The sequence below is a fragment of the Giraffa tippelskirchi genome, chromosome 3 (assembly GCF_054371585.1).
Source record: "Giraffa tippelskirchi isolate mGirTip1 chromosome 3, T2T-mGirTip1v1.2.pri, whole genome shotgun sequence".
Classification (NCBI taxonomy): domain Eukaryota; kingdom Metazoa; phylum Chordata; class Mammalia; order Artiodactyla; family Giraffidae; genus Giraffa; species Giraffa tippelskirchi.
In genome coordinates, this window is record NC_137277.1 from 138,115,139 (window position 1) to 138,131,571 (window position 16,433).

The 16,433-nt window shown below is 48.2% G+C and overlaps 1 protein-coding gene across 1 annotated transcript in view; it reads left to right on the plus strand.

Annotated features, from left to right (window-relative positions):
• Positions 1-989: 989 nt before the first annotated feature.
• GYPC (glycophorin C (Gerbich blood group)) overlaps positions 990-16,433 on the plus strand; it is a 47,891-nt gene continuing 32,447 nt past the window's right edge. Inside the window, exon 1 of the mRNA XM_081581342.1 lies at positions 990-1,141. Within this exon, the coding sequence (XP_081437468.1) occupies positions 1,105-1,141 (37 nt within the window). The 5' untranslated portion in view covers positions 990-1,104. The remainder of the gene's footprint in view (positions 1,142-16,433) is intronic.

Genomic DNA, 16,433 nt, shown 5'->3' on the forward strand with positions numbered 1-16,433 from the left:
TTTCCCACTGTGTCAAACAGGCAGCTCTAGTAAAGACACCTGGAGTGGTCTAGGCTGGGAGAAATGGGGCAGATCATCTGCATTGCACACCTCCAGGGGGAAGTCTTGAGTTGTGTTCTATTTGGATGGTTATTCCCAACTGCACACACATTGCACAGACTGCTAGAAAGTTGCCCTGAGATTGCAGCAGAGATGAGGACTGCCAGGTAAACACCAGTGAAAACCCCACAGAAAACATAAGACAGGAGAAGGCCAGGGTGTTTCCTTGGACAGGGATTTAAAATAAAGGTGATGTGTTCTGAAGCTCCCTGGCTTGCTCTCTGCCGGGTGAAGAGAATATAATGCTATATATCACACAACATTCTTTTTGGTTGAGATGGATAGAGTTCATTTAACCAGAGTGTCAAAATCCCTGTCCAGTTTTTAATTGCCTAATAAAGTGAATTCTCCAAACACTCCACTCTGTCTGAAAGCCTCAGACAAAGGTGATCCAAACAAGTCACAGGGTCTTTACCCAGCACCCTTTTTTCTAAGAATCTTTCCCAAACATAAGCCCGTGGATTGGGACAGTTCCCCTAAGGCACGAGGAGGCCAGGAACTCGCTGCAGGCCACAAAGGCTCTGCGGCTCTGAGAGGCCTCATAGGATCCGCCAAGACTCAAACGTAGTTCTGGCTCTATTTGGTCACCATCCCGGACAGTGGCGGCGGGGAAGGCCATCGGGGAAGGCCATCTTGTCATGTCTGGGGGCTTTTCAGCCCCCACACAGGGTAATTCTCAAATACAATCTCTATCTGTTAGCTGCAGATAGAAACAGAAACTAGTTAGAAAAATGTGATTCTCGCGCAGGAAAGTCAGAGCACAGAAGAGTTCAGAAGTGGGCGGGTGTATGTGTTTAAAAAAAAAAAAAAAATGGGTGGGAACCCCATCAGCCAAGTCTGCAAAAAAACTAAATGAAGTCTGCCTATCTCGGGCCGGAGCCCCTCCCCTCGGTCCGCGCCGAGGAGTGTGACACAGGTGCCGCTTCCTCCGGCTGCTGAGGGTCAGGAGCGGCCGATCGCGACCCTTGCCACGGTCCCCCGGGCCGTGCCCCGCACCGGTCAGCGATGAGCACTCCGCCGCCGCTGCCCACGACCCAGCAAGGTGAGTACCCGCAGGGAACGGGTCCCGGGGGGTCGGGGGCGGTGGGGCGAGTGCGAACTGTGGCCAAGGAACCCAGAGACTCTGGCTGGCGCCCGGCCTCCTGGTGGGCGAGGGACCCACATGGCCGCGTCACCGAGCATCGCGGGAACCGGGGCGTCGCAGCGCCCTGGGCATTGCAGGGTCGGGGTCCCCCGAGCCTGGTGCGCGGGCTCCGCGCGCCCCGGGCCTGGAAAGGCCACCTCCGTCCCCGCGGCCATCCGCTGGCTTTCTGTTTCTTTGTGTGGTGGTGGGGAAGTGCCTGTGGCCAGAACTTTTCCCCTAAGAGAATGAAAAGGGAGAGACAGATCGGTAAGCAGCGCAGAGAGAAAGCACAACAAGTTGTTTTCGGGGCTGCGCTGGCGGGAAGGTGGAGGCGCGTTCTGAGAAACTCGGAGTTAACTCTGCTAACTCCCGACTCCTCTCCTCTCCCAGGCGGGCGGGAACGAGCCACACGCAGATGTTGCAGGGATCGGCTCGGCTCGCCTTGACCGTTTGGGTGGCTGCAATGCTTCAGAGCCTGTTTTCTTTCTTTTTAAAACCAGCACATGCTTTCTTAAGGACAGGAAATCCCGCAGGGGTTCTTTGTGAATTTCAAAAGCAATGTTCTGAAATGTTACTGGGCTTCCCCCAAACCCCCCTCCACCGCCATTGGGCTTTTGCAATAAACATTAAATTTTCATTTAAGAAAACAAACAAGCAAACAAACAAACAAAAAAAACAGTGTTGATCACTCTTCCCTACCCTAGCTGTATCTGATTCTTAGAAACTGTCAGAGTGGAGACTCTGTGAGTCTATAATGTCATACATTTAGTAGTTAACAGGGTCATGATTGTGGGTACTGGAGACACGCTACATTTGTTTATGTCTTTTAAAAAAATGGTTGTGTGGCCTTAGGCAGCAAACTTGAGCCTGGGTGAGCGCTGCTGGGCCTGTCTTTGTGCACCATGTGTCTCTCTGTGTACATGGCCGTGTGTGTGCCCATGAGGTGTTCCAAGTTCCTCCCTGCCTGCTTTCGGACCACCGTGTGTGCAACTACAGGAACCTGAGGCAAGCCAACCTCCCGTAGCTGCGGTTTCATCATCCTTTGTGGGAATCACAGGATAGTGTGCCTGTTTGGATTGTGAGAGTTGACGCACATCAGTGGCTCAACATAGAGATGAACACATGTTAAGCACTTAATAAATGTCCAGCATCTTTATCATACTGAGGATCCATGAGCTCCTGTGAGTTAGTGTTTACCTTTGTGTATGCGTCTGTGAGTGTGAGTCAGACACTAGTGAGTGTGTGTCTGTGGGAATCAGATACTATTTAGTGTGTATGTGTGTTTCGGGGCCAGACTTGAAGGGACAGGGCACTGTGATCGTTCTGATTCAGGTACCAAGGAAGTGCAGGTCTACAATCCTTCCAGTCTGGAGAAGACGGGCATGCTCAGGGAGCCTTGCCCACCCCCAACCCATCCACTCACCCTGCACCTCTACAGCAGTTCTCCAGGATTCAGGTTTCAGACCTCGACCCTTGACCAATGACTGCGAACACTTCTCTTTCAGAACTGATGGAGATGCAGCCCTTACTTGCATACCATTCCAGATTACCCTTAGGATTTACTTTCTGGCAGGATCTCTGCCGTGGGAGAACCATGGGCTCTATTTCTCACACTGCTGCTAACTCAGGCAGGATGTGTCTATATCCTTCCTGTCTCAGTTTACATCACTACCCCACCCCCAGAACCAGAGATTAGAACCGAGAGGACCTGCTGCTCCCTCCCAGCCAGGCCTCCCCTACCCAACTGGGTGCATAAACCCAAAGGCCACAATTATTGTGGAGGAGTCATGTGCAGAACGGAGAAGGCAATGGCACCCCACTCCAGTACTCTTGCCTGGAAAATCCCATGGATGGAGGAGCCTGGTAGGCTACAGTCCATGGGGTCGCTAAGAGTTGGACACGACTGAGCGACTTCACTTTCACTTTTCCCTTTCATGCACTGGAGAAGGAAATGGCAACCCACTCCAGTATTCTTGCCTGGAGAATCCCAGGGATGGCAGAGCCTGGTGGGCTGCCGTCTATGGGGTCGCACAGAGTCGGACACGACTGAAGCGACTTAGCAGCAGCAGCAACAGCAGCATGTGCAGAAATCCATTGCCTTGCCCTTGATGCGGAGGGATCAGGCTCAGTGAAGAGATGGCCAGGTCTGGCAGCTTTATATAGAATGCGCTACCTCTACCAAAAGCAGGGAGGATTGTGTTCAGTGCCAAATGACATTCCACTGAAGCTGTTGCTCAACCCCTCCAGATATCCGTGGCTTTTGGGAGTCACATGGCCTTGGCACAGCCAGCAACTGGACGTTCCAAGGGTGCCCAGAGTTGGCCAGTTATTTCTGGGGACTTGCAGTGCCTCCAGGGAAATAGGAATGTGGGTTAAGAGGTGTCCTGTGTTTGCAGTGGGAGCTCACCAGCCCATCTACCGTGGGGAGAGAGAGGCCCTTCACCAGCAAGGAGAAGCTGACAAGTCAAGTCAGTTTGCCTCGTTGAGTGGCAGGTATATAGTCCATCAAATGCCCTTCTGAGACCTTAATCTAAACACCTTCCAAAGGGTGAGCAAACACAACAGGCACTCTTAAGCACAAGCTACAAACAAAACAAGAAAATTTAAACGATGTTTGAAGAGTTCATAATAGAAAAGGATACTTTCTTCCCACCTCCAGGGCAGGAACTTTATAGATTTATGAGAAACTTTCTAGAAGTATTGTATGTCTATACAATTACTTTTTCATTTACAAAATGAAACATGTATTCTACTTCATCTTTTTTTTTTCATAAGACCGTATTTTACAGAGTATACTTTATCACCATATATAGATCCATCCTTCTTGAGGCTGCATAGTATGAATATGAATGGGTTATTTTACCAATTCCTCCAAAAATGGACATTTGGGTTGTGTACAGTCTTTGATTTCTTTTTTTAACCAGACACAGTGCTGCCATGACAACCCTTGTAAGTAGGGTTTCATATGCATGTGTTTATATACATTTAGGATACTTTCCCTCAGAATTTAATTTGGACAAAAAGTATATACATGCAAAATGTTTTTAGATACTGAAAAAATGCCCTTCAAAAGGTCACATGAATTTCGAACACTTTCCAACAGCCAATGAAAATGGCATTTCCCCGCATCCTCACTTGCACTGTGTGGTTTTATCTTGGCCAATCTGACGTGTAACCCATGTTGTCACATTTGAATGTGCCTCTGTAATTACACGTGCTTTTGCACTTCTGTAAGATACTGTGTTTCTTTTGTTGAGAAGTACCTTGTATGGCCTTTGCCCACTTCCTAGCAGATTCCTTACCCCCAATGAGGAAATATGCCCCAGAAGTTAAATGAAGTGTCCTGTCTCTCATGGTGAGTGAGAGGGTGGACCTGAGCCCCACAAGTGCTGTGCTGGGGAGTCAGACTTGATTGGATACCATCCCCAACACTTACTGACTTTGAGGAGATACAGGAGACCTCGGAGCTTCAGTTTTCTCATCTGTCACTGGGAATCACAACAGCTACTTCTTGGGAATCGTGTGATGAATGAGAGAATAAGGGTCTGGCGTCGTGCTCAGGGATGTGGTATTGGCAGATGTTGTTGTTAACAGAATTTAGCAAACCTGGCCTGCAGGTGCTGATCATCTCCAGAGTCTCCCTAGTGGAGAGCAGCTGAGTTTGCTTTTGATAATGTAACAGAAGCAATGTCAGTACCTATATGCCTAGGCCCATGGTCCAGCCTTGCCTGGGTCACTCCTCCACTGCCTGGCCTCACAGGCATATTCTTCCCTGTTTTGCAGATGAAACACTGGAGGCTGGGGGATGATGATCCTCAGGGCTCCCAGGTCCCCAGTGTACAGCCAGGCAGTGGACACAGGCTATGAGACCCCAGAGCCAACAGAGGCTAACCTGAGGGGGCCATTAGGGTGCATGTGGGCCTGCTGCCCGTGTGTGCCAAGCAGGGCCTCTGCCTCCCACGGGCCATGAGAACCACGCCCAGGAAACCAGGGCTGTGCCTTTGCACAGATGCTCAGAACCTGCAAATCTTACCATAGCTTTTCAGCCATGCCTGTGGTCCAACCTCAGTCCACCACTGCTTGCCATCATCTCTTCTCTGTGGTCAGGCCTGACCCACACTGGGCCAACAGCTGCCTTCCACAGCCAGCTCGGGCCATTCCCTAGGGTCCTTCCTCCTGCCTGGACTGCCCTGTCCCTCCAGCTACACCCTCACACCTGTCTGCTTCAGGCCTCCAGGCTCTCTGAGTACTGCCCCCCATACATACATCTATACCTGCTGGTCAGTTAAGGCCTCCCTGGGCTCTCCTGACACTAGAAAACCAATCACTGGGGCCCTGAGGACACTTTGCAGCCTGAGTAATTTCTGGGTCTGTCATGTTTTCTGGAATTCTGACTTCCAAGAAGCTCTGTGACCCCAACTGCCCCCTACCACTTGGGGCCTAGCTCAGAAAAGTGCTCAGCCAGCAACTCAGACATGAACAGGTGACTGCACAGAACACCTAAGGGCCAACACTCCTGGGCCCATGTCCACTTGAAGGGCCAAAAGCACCTTTTAAAATCGTCTGCTCAGTAGGTCCTAATCCAGAACTTGGGTTGTAAATAATACATTGCAGTGGACAGAAAATCAAACCAAAACCAGTTCTAAGAACATGCTAATGGGCCCCGGGCATCACTACCAAACTCTTCTACTCTGCATTCACTGATTGGTATTTAATTTTTGCCTCCTCTGCTTCCCCACCTGCCCTCCCCCGTCTTTGCTCAGGGTTTCCTTCAGAGCATTACATAATCTGAACTTCTGTGGGAACACCACTTCCTGCCCTTGTTGTTATAAACTTTAATTTGGGTACATCCTTCCAGAACAAATGTTAGCGTGCAAAATCTTAGCCAAGGGCAGATATTGTCAAGGGTCAGTTCTCTCTCTGAGGCCAGCGGGAGCATGAGCGCAAGACGCTGGGCTCCTTCGCAGGCTGAATCTCACACAACCCTCCCTCCGGCCACTGGAGAGCCTGTGTGCTGGTTCCCTGTGGTCAAAGACAGCCACTGGCCTGCCTCACCCGGTGATCTGTGTCAGAGCATCACTGGCTGCCCACCTTCCTGCTCTGAAGCCTTGCCCTTCCTCTTGGTCCAACATCTTCTCCAGCTCTCATACATGACTCTTTAGGATTGATAAATTGCTCAAGATTCAGTGTGGAGAAGGAAGTGGCAACCTACTCCAGTATTCTTGCCTGGAGAATCCCATGGACAGAGGAGCCTGGCAGGCTACAGTCCATGGGGTTGGACATGACTTAGCAGATAAACCATTGTGGATAACTCTGCAAGTTAAAAACCCCAGGGGTAGGGGCCCAGTCATTGAGAGCCCCCACTCCCACCCTGTCCCAGCACACAAAATATGGTGAGCTCCACTATCTGAAGTTTGACCAGGTGCCCACAGTAAATATTGGAGAAAAGTCATCTTGAGTTTCCAGCAGGAAGAAGAGGATAAGTGCACCTGTTCTTAACAAGGTCTGGCCTCAGGGAAAGTTAACCAGAGCCTGATCTGATGTGACACTGTCAGAGCCTAACTGACCTGGAGGAAGGGAAATTCCCACCTCCAGCTCATGCTAGCCTTCTGTGCCCACCTGCAAGGAGAGAAAAAGCACTGAGGGAAACTTGTGAAGTTCACAGTCCAGAGGGATGAGCTCACTAAAGGATAGACCTCATTAGACCATAGGGTGCTTCCCTTCCCCTACCCTTCACCACCGTATCACAATAGGTCATTTTACCCAATATATCACATCTGGCTGCCAAGAAAAATTACAAGACATACAAGAAGACAAAACACACAATTTGAAGATATAGAGCCAGTACCAGAACCATACATGACAGAGATATGGGAATTATCACACTGGGAATTTAGAACGACTGTGATGCATAACTCTTTATGACACTTTTATTATAGTCTATCTTGTATCTGCCACACCTCCCTTCTCTTATTGCCGAAGCATTGCGGCTGGTATACTCTCTGCTGCTCAGAGGACGCACTTATGACCCCTGCTGGGTCTCTGAGGAAAGGAGGCTTGAATTTGAGGCCTTTGGGAGGAACATGCTCTGGAGAAGGATGCCGCATCATCTCACTGCACACCTAATGAAGGTATCTTATCTCCACTGTGATGGAATGACTGGCATGTCACTTGCAGGGAGCACAGCTGGGACCCCCATCCCCCTTCTCCTTCACACAAAGCACACTTTTATGAGAGTTCAAGTATGCAGCTACCAGCTGATCCTGGGCCCCGGCACATCCCCCTTGAACCCTGGAATGGAGAGTCTTCTTGTTTTATTTGTAGCTGTGAACACGTATTTCAGCCATGTCTTACAGTGAAGGGGATTGTGGGTTGCCAGATAAAAACTAGATAAATCGTCCTGCCTATCTGCCTTTTGTGCTGGGTTCTTATCTGTGACCTCTGTGTTCACTGGACAGCAAAGTCCCCGGCTGTGAAATGTCCTTTCCCTTGGGATGCTCACCATACGCACAACCTTTAGCAAGTAGGGAGTTCAAGCTCAGGGTCCTCTGCCGTACCTTGTGAAGCCATTTAGTGCAAATACACTTGGCCTCAATTGTCTAGTGACAGGGAGGTTAGAAGACCAGCTTTACAGTTCAGGATTTGGGTTTGAATGTGAATTGGCTCTGACTTGACTGTGGCCTTGAACATAGTGCTGGACCCTTTGTTCTCAGCTCATGGGTAAAACTCCTGATATAAAGCCTGGTCTGCATTTATCACTGTCCCTGCCTGAGTGCTTTACGGTGTCCTCAGTGAATTCTGGCTCACTCTCCACTGTACAGCTCCTCTCCCTGTTTGCTCATTGGCCACTGAAAATAATACCAAAGACAGGAGGCAAAGTCTGCCCTGGTCCTAGGGCTCCAGATGAAGCCCTCAGACCCAGCATAGAAGTCACTTTTGCAATAGCTCTGGGATACTGTGCCCTTCTGTGCTAGGACAGCTTCCTCCAAGGAGTCTGTTCTTCCAGTATTTATCACAGAGTGGGCGAGGTGGGCCAGACAGCGTGTGTTCTCTCCCACCAGCTGTGTGACTTTGAACCAACCTTTTACCCTCTGCAGCTTAGTCTTCTTAGCTAGCATCCGAGGAGAACAGCCCTTGCTTCCTCAGCTTCACTGCCCCCTTAACAATAAGAGTCGTGGCTGTCTTGAGGAAGAGTGGGCTCCTTAAAATCACTCATGAATGAATGGATGGAGGGATGGATGGGTGGGTGGAGGGATGGGGAGATGTGAAGGTCCAACCAGTGTAAACAAGTCTGATCTACACAGAGAGAGCTGTCGGTCCCATGTTCACCTGCATCTTCCCTGTCCTGTGTTAGCCCTGCCCTCTCAGTGGCCCACAATGGCCTCTAGCTCAGCCCAATGCCTTGCCCCTCCCAGCACTCCTTGTGCACCCCAACCTGTGTGCACATGGGGCTCCTTCCCTCCCACCTGGCCTGCAGCTGTTCCACCTCTCAGTGTCGTTCCTTTGATGTTGCCATTGGGCAGAGCTGGTGTCCCCTCTTTCCTGGGTGGGCCCCCTTCTCACCACTTCCCTCCTCCAACCTGTGCTTGAACTCCTGTGAGGAAGCTGGGCCTTCTCTCCTTTGGTTGTGCCCTGGGATTGACTTGTCATTTGAATAGCTTTCCTTCAGCTTCTGCCAAAGTTCTCAATTTAGTGAATTCAGTTCTGCTTTGGCTGAAAATCCCGAGTTGTCCTTTTTTTTTTTTTTTTTAATTTTTACTATCTCTTTTTTCCCTCTTTTCCACAAATTCTATAAACTGTCCTGACCGACTGTCTCCCTGACTCAGAGCATAAAAAATTGGCTGCACTCTGCTTAAGTTATCTCATTTCACCCTCTAGCAGCCCTACGGTGAGTATTTTATCTCCATTTTGCATGTGATGATATAGAAACTCAAGAGGCAACGTGAGTTGCCGAAAGCCACCAACCCCTCGCTCATGCACAGCAGGTGTTTCTACGAGGGGCTTAGCTAGGGCCACCTCACACATTAGGCACAGCACTTAGAGCTTTTAGAGAACCACAGAAAAGGGTGTTTCTTTTAAAATCAAAAGGGGAAAATGAACTTTTAAGACTAAACCTTGTATTTGTCTTTATATCAATGTCCCCTCTAAAATATGATTGTAAATATGGGGAGTGGGGAGAAAGGACTCAGGAAGGCAGAGCACTTAGGCCCCCAAAGGCCACCTGGTTCATCCCATTCAGGCACCAGCGCCTGGTGCCCACTGGTCCCTGCCCAGTGCCCACAGCCCTGACCCTCCTCTGTAGGGCTTCCATGTCAAATCTTCTCACTTTCATGTCAAATCTTCCCAGTCCTGCCCACCCCAACAAAGGCAGGGCTCCTGGGCTGGGCAGCTGCAATGGCTCCCCCATGCCTGCTCTTTGCCTCTACCCTGGGAGATTGCCAGAATCAAAAGGAAATGCTTGAGGATACCCAGAATACTCCCTTTAAAAACAAAAAAAAATCTTTGGCGGCGCAAAAAAAAATGTATTTCCTCAATTAGGGATTGAACCCGTGCCCTCTGCAGTGAAAACCCAGAGTTTTAACCACTGGACTGTCAGGAAAGTCCTATCTCTGTATCTCCATCTCTATTTCTCTTATCCTCTTGCCTTTTTCAGCCATGAAGTTAGGCTGTTGTTCTTCACATTAAAGTTTAAAAGTTTTGCCCTGTTTCACTGTGAAAGAAGCAATTTGTGTTCATTGTACAATTACATATAAAAAATCAAGAAGGATGTGGGAAGAGTCTCTCTAGAGCAGAGGTGACTTTCAGATACCTACAGGATAGCCAGGTGACAGGAGGAAGGCAGTTCATAAAGAGACCCGGCAGAGATAAAGATGGAGGACCTAAGTGTAAGGAGGCCACCCAGTGACGGGCCCAGGGGGGCAGCCACGAAGAGCCTGCTGGGTTCATCTTGATCACTGTGGATGGTGGATCTCAGCACAGGTGCAGAGGCAGGGTGGGGAGTGCAGTTGGCCACACCCAGGGAGGATACCCAGGGTACCATGTTCAACCGGAAGATGTCACTCAGATGCTGTTGTTCAGTCGCTCAGCCGTATCCGACTCTTTGTGACCCCGTGGACTGCAGCACTTCAGGCTTCCCTGTCCTTCACCATCTCCCCAGATGTAGATTTTATTAATTCCAGCTTAGAAACATGGAAACTGAGGTTCAAACAGGCTATTCCCCCAGGGCCTCACCGGGCATCACTGGTGCTATCCGGCTGCCAGCCTGGTGTATCCATCTGCCTCTGGGATGTGGCAGACGGCATGCTGGCAGTCCAGTGGTCTGCTCATCTCCATGTGTCCCTGAGTTTACTCTCCTGCCTTGGAAGGAAAGGCCTTTCTTTATCCACCCCACATGGGGCCACTTGTGCTGGCTTTGCCCTCCTCAGCGAGCCCCCACCTGGCAGCCGAGCAGCTGCTGATGAAATGTTCCTTGTGGCCTGCGAGGGCTGGGCTGACGGGGCAAGTGCTACCAGCTGAGGCCAACCCACACACAGGTCCTACTCTTCCGCAGGAAGGCAGTGGGCAGCTGCCTCTCAGGGTCACCACAAGGGCACCCAGAGAGAGTAATGCCCCCACCAATTCCTGGCCAATTCCTGGAATGCCTCCACCACAGACCCACCCCTGCGTTGGCAGAGTTGTCTTTTGTTGAAATATCAGCAGCCGTGGGACCATTCCTGCACTATGTGTTCTTTTTTGCTAGGCACTTTCAAATCTATTTCCTTTCTTCACTCAGGAGTCACTACTTTTTGTTTATCCATTCTGTATATGGAAGCCTACATATGCTTACCTCAACTTCCCACTCCATCTCCCCTCCATCCCTCTCACCCTTGCAACCAGCAGTCTGTTCTCCTATTGTATAACACAGAGAACTATATTCAATATCTTATGGTAAACTAGAATGGAAAAGAATATTTTAAAAGGGATGCATATATATGTATAACTGAATTACTTTGCTATACCAGCTGTAATTAACACAACATTGTAATCAACTATACTTCAATTTAAAAAAATAAAATAAAGAAAAAAAGAAGGCACTACTTGCCTTCTCTGGTAGGTGAATAAAGTGAAGCTCAGAAATGTTAGGAGGGTTACACAACCAGATGTAGTATATGGAGCAAGGTGGGGGTGCATATCTTTGATTCTCTTGGGAATGCACTGTTTTGGCCACAGAAATTCACTCATCGGGTTCTTAAGTGGGGACAGGATGACGTAATGACTTTGAGGAGCTGATGCTAGGACTATAGAGTCACCAAAAGGAATAAAGGCCACCCATCCCTGAATCTCCAAAAGCAATGGCTTCCCACTTGCGGTCCCCACCCCCAAAAAACACACGCATTAAAAAATAATGTCACAGCAACAAATCTCCATTGCAATTATTTTCAGTAGAAATGACATTTCTACAAAATAAATTCTGAGATGAAGTCTGGAAATATGAAAGAGATGAAAAGCCCATCTGTGTAGTGGAGCTGTGCAGCTTGGCAACTCCACTGCAGGAGCCCCTTGTGACTGTCACTCTCGAGTCATGGCTGGACACCGAGGGCTTCGGTAACCCAGTTTTCAGTCTCCTGGCTGGTGCGTCCCAGAATGGCCACCTGAGGTCTCATTACTATTTGTTGTTAGTGATGATGTTTTGGGGCTTTTGGGGGATCCTTCCACATTAGACATTTTCATCACATGAAGCCATAAAATGCTCTCACTGTGGTTAAATTGAGGAGGGCATGGCAACTCACTCCAGTAATCTTGCATGGAGAATCCCATGGACAGAGGAGCCTGGCAGGCTGCAGTCTGGGGTCTCAAAGAATCAAATATGACTGAAGTGACTTGGCATGCGTGAACATATGTGGTTAAATTATTTGCCTACCGCCAGATTGCAGCATACACCCAGCTGTCAATCACTTTACCAATTAATCCACAAGAAAGATTCTTATCAAACTTCTAGACTCCATGAAGAAAATGTGAAAAGTTAGAAACTATTGGGTTGGCCAAAAATTTCGTTCAGGTTTTTAAACCCCAATGAACTTTTTGGCCAACCCAATAGATGGATGATTCCATTAGGGAAGCAATTTATCCACAAATGTTTACTAACGACCATGTACATCCCTGGTTCATCAACAGAAACTTCTATGTATCCACCCTGCCCTAGGGATGTAGGAGGAGATACAGAAAATCTAAGACAAGATCATTGTCCTCAGAGCATCGTTGGACTTCTTGGGGCAGCAGGACACACATCGTGACAGGAATAAAAAGCATCCAATCCCCTTACTGAGAAATTTCCTAGCAACTGAATTCAGGTTCCAGATTGAATTGCCTGTGGCTTCTTGTGATCATTCATAGCTAAATAGATATCTAGCAATTTAAAGACTAACTTCTCAAATATAACTTGCTATCTAAAATTAGTTAACATTGATAGCTAATATTAAATTATGGTGTATTTCTCCTTAACTTGACATAGGTTTATCTTGTTGAATTAAGACTTTTTCCTTGAAGAACTTGTCAACACGCAGCCTAAAAGTTGAGAATTATGTTTTATTTGGTGGATAAATCTGAGGACTTAAACCCAGGATGCAGCCTCTCAGATATCTCTGAAAGACTGCTCCAAAGAGGCAAAGGAAAAGCCAGGATATATAGAAGTTTTTGCAACAAAAGACCAAGTATTTGGAACACCAAGTAATCAAAAGATCACTGTTTATCAAAGAAAACTAGACATCTTAAGTTAATGAATTCAGCACTTTTCTGTGTCTGGTTAGATGCAAGAATCTAGGTTCACTGAAATAATTTCTTTGATAGGCACCTTAGCTATGTGGGGCCAGTAGCCTGTGCTTTTTCATCCTGGGTCTCAGAGGGGTGGCTGCACAGCAGAGTGCTAGATGGCAGGTATCCTGCTTCCATCCTAAGTTCCCTCGGGGCTTACTCTCTGAATGACTATAATGAGATGGCTTGATGGCTGCAACATCCTTTGCTTACTGATGTGGCAGGCAATATTTTAGTTCACAGACCGTTGTTCATTGTTGTGAATGTTCTAACTCAGGGAATGACTGAAGTTAAGACAAGTTGAAAGAATGTCAAAATACAAAAAATAGTGCAAGTGTATGGGGTAACTGCTGTGAGCGTGGATGATCTGACGTGTCACAGGTGCTGAGCAAATGTTGGTTCAAAGTATTTTTTCCTTGTCACCCTCCTTCTCTGTGAGATGAGTCTGTGGATTGTGCCTCCTTCCTCTGGATGCAGGACAGGATGTGAGCAGCAGGGCTGTGATTTGAACCCAGGTGCTCCAACCCCAAGGCCATCTTTTCAGCCCTGCTCAGTATCACCATTTGCATGTGTAGACAGTGGAGAGTTTCAAAAGAGAACAAAATTCTCTTTCACAGGAGTGAAAGAAGGTTGGTTCCAATGGGGTTTTTAACTACGCTTATTTATATCAGGCTTTGGTCGCTACTCCTAGGTCATTTCCTATTTAAGAATCTTGGAGCTTCTGAAAAGATCTTCTGGAACATGCTATTTTTAAAGAACTCATTTGAGTGAAATGACATTTGTCACTCACTGAAAAGGCACATAATTCTAGAGAAAGTCAGAATACATCTTTGAAGACATTGCAGTCAAAGACAGATAAAATCCATGTTTTTCCTCCAAAGTTCAGACACCCTGTGAGACTGTGTTTCCGGGCTGTTTATTTCCTGAGGCTTTGGTCTCTGGCCAACTGTTCACTGTCCTCTGTTCCTTTGGTAAAGCCACGGGGTCACACCGCCCAGAGGCACAATTATCTGGGTTCCTGCCCTCTTTGCCCTGGGGCTCTAGAAACAGAGGCCTGACTATCTATGCAGATAAAATGTTGACCGCTCACTGCCCTGCTTTCTGCCTGGGGTCTCCAAGGTTCTCCTTTGAGCTCCCTTGAGTGGGGCCCTCCTCTAAGAAGAAATGAATAGAGGATGGTCATTCTCCTCCACCTTGGTTCCTGACGTCTCCTGCGCCAACCAGCTCCTCTCAGGAACCCTTGTACAAATGCTTCCCAGACCTCCTCAGGCCTCCCTGGAGCAAGCCCTTGGCGTAGCCAGGCTGTGACCACTTGAATAAGCAATTTGTTCTAGTCTGGGACCTGACATCTCAGGACTCAAGATTCCCTGGAAGGACCCTCTGTGACAAGCCCTCTCTAATCAGTGCAGTTGGCCAGGGGAGGTGCACAGACCCCAGTCAGAGAGGGCAGGCCATAGCCTTCACTGCAGAGATGGCCTTGAACCTGTGCAAGGTTTCAATCCGAGGTGGGACCTGTCACTCCCATACCATCTCATCAGCCACTGTCTTAACCCCACCAATAACCAGTCTAGGTGAACGTGAGTTGGTGACTCACCCTCTCTGGCCTCCACTGCCCCGGTGCTTGCATCCTGTCATACTCATGGAGTGTTCAGGACACAGTGAGCCATGGGTGCAGCCAGACTCTGAAATCGGTGCAAAGTGGCCACAGCAGTGGATGGTGTCCTGTGTTCTTATAGCTAATGATCTTTCAACTTGCACCTCTCACTGCCCTGCTTTCTTCCTGGGGTCTCTCTATGGTTCTCCTTGCTCCCTTCAGCAGGGCCCTCCCCAAGAAAAACTGAGCAGAGGGTGGCCATTTAAAAGTATAGGCTGCAAACATGTCAGACCTGGGTTCAAGATGCAGCTTAGCCACTCAAGGCTCTTAAATGAGATGTAGGAAAGGCCCAGGCCTAGCACGGGGCCACCACAATGCAAATATTAGCATGAGGGGGAAGAGAGAGGCTCAGTGACACAGAGACTTAAGCCAAGGGTCTGCAGACTAAGGCCCATAGGCTGCCTGTTTTTACAAATAAATTTTTATTGGAATGGGCTTCCCTGGTAGCTCAGCTGGTAAAGAATCTGCCTGCAATGCAGGAGACCTTGGTTCGATTCCTGGATTGGGAAGATCCCCTGGAGAAGGGATAGGCTACCCACTCCAGTATTCTGTCCTGGAGAATTCCATGGACTGTATGGTTGATGGGGTCGCAAAGAGTTGGACACAACTGAGCGACTTTCACTTTCACTTTATTGGAACACCGCTGCACCCATTCATTTGTATAAAAAAACTTCCTCAAGGGACAACACAGAGTTGTAGCAGAGACCACATGGTGCACAGACTACTTAGTGTGTGGCCCTTCATCAAAAAAAGTTTCCCAACTGCTGTCTTAAACCAACAGGAGCATCTCCAGTGGCTCGAATTCTAGGCCTGGAGCCCACCTGGCCCCACTGCACTTCTCTCTGGGGAAGCCATAACCTCATGGATGGATGAGAAGCCACAGAAGAAAGACCTGCAGCAGAGGCTAGGGACCAGGTAGCAGCCAGGGAGGCCCATCAGGCCAGGCCTGGCTTACCTGGGTGAAGATGGAATGACTCATTCCAATGACCTGATCTACCCAAGCTGCCAAGGGAAGGGTCCCTCTTGTGGCTTTTAGCTTCTTTTGCCCTCTTGTCACCTGTTCACCCCTGCTCCCATAAACATAGGCAGCCGGGGCTCTCCTACTGCCTTGCAGAAAATCCTCACCCCCAACTGGGCAGGTATAGGAAAAAGGGCCACACATCAGACAGGCTGTGCCTGGACCAGCCAGCTCTCCTGTCTCATTCAGAAAACAGGGCTTCTCACCAGGGCCCAAGCAGGCATTGGGCTAGGAGCATTGTCCTGAACCTGGTTTTGTTTTTCTTTTTTTAACTTTTTATTTTATATTGGCATATGGTTAATTAGCAATGATTTGTTAGTTTCAGGTGTACAGCAGAGTGATTCAGTTATACATATACATGTATCTGTTCTTTTTCAAATTATTTTCCCATTTAGGTTGTTATATAATATTGAACAGAGTTCCTGTGCTGTATAGGACCTTGTTGGTTGTCCATTTTAAATGTAACAATGTATACATGTCAATTCCACACTTCTAGTCTATCCCTCCCGCTAACCCTTCCCCTCTGATAACCATAAGTTCCTTCTCAAAGTCGGTGAGTCTGTTTCTGTTTTGTAAATAAGTTCATTTGTATCAGTTTTTAAAAATTCCACGTTTAAGCAATATCATATGCTAGTTCTCTTTCTCTTACTTCAGTATGACACTATCTAGATCCATCCATGTTGCTACAAATGGCATCATTTCATTCTTTTAATGGCTGAGTAATATTCCATTGTATATAAGTACCACAT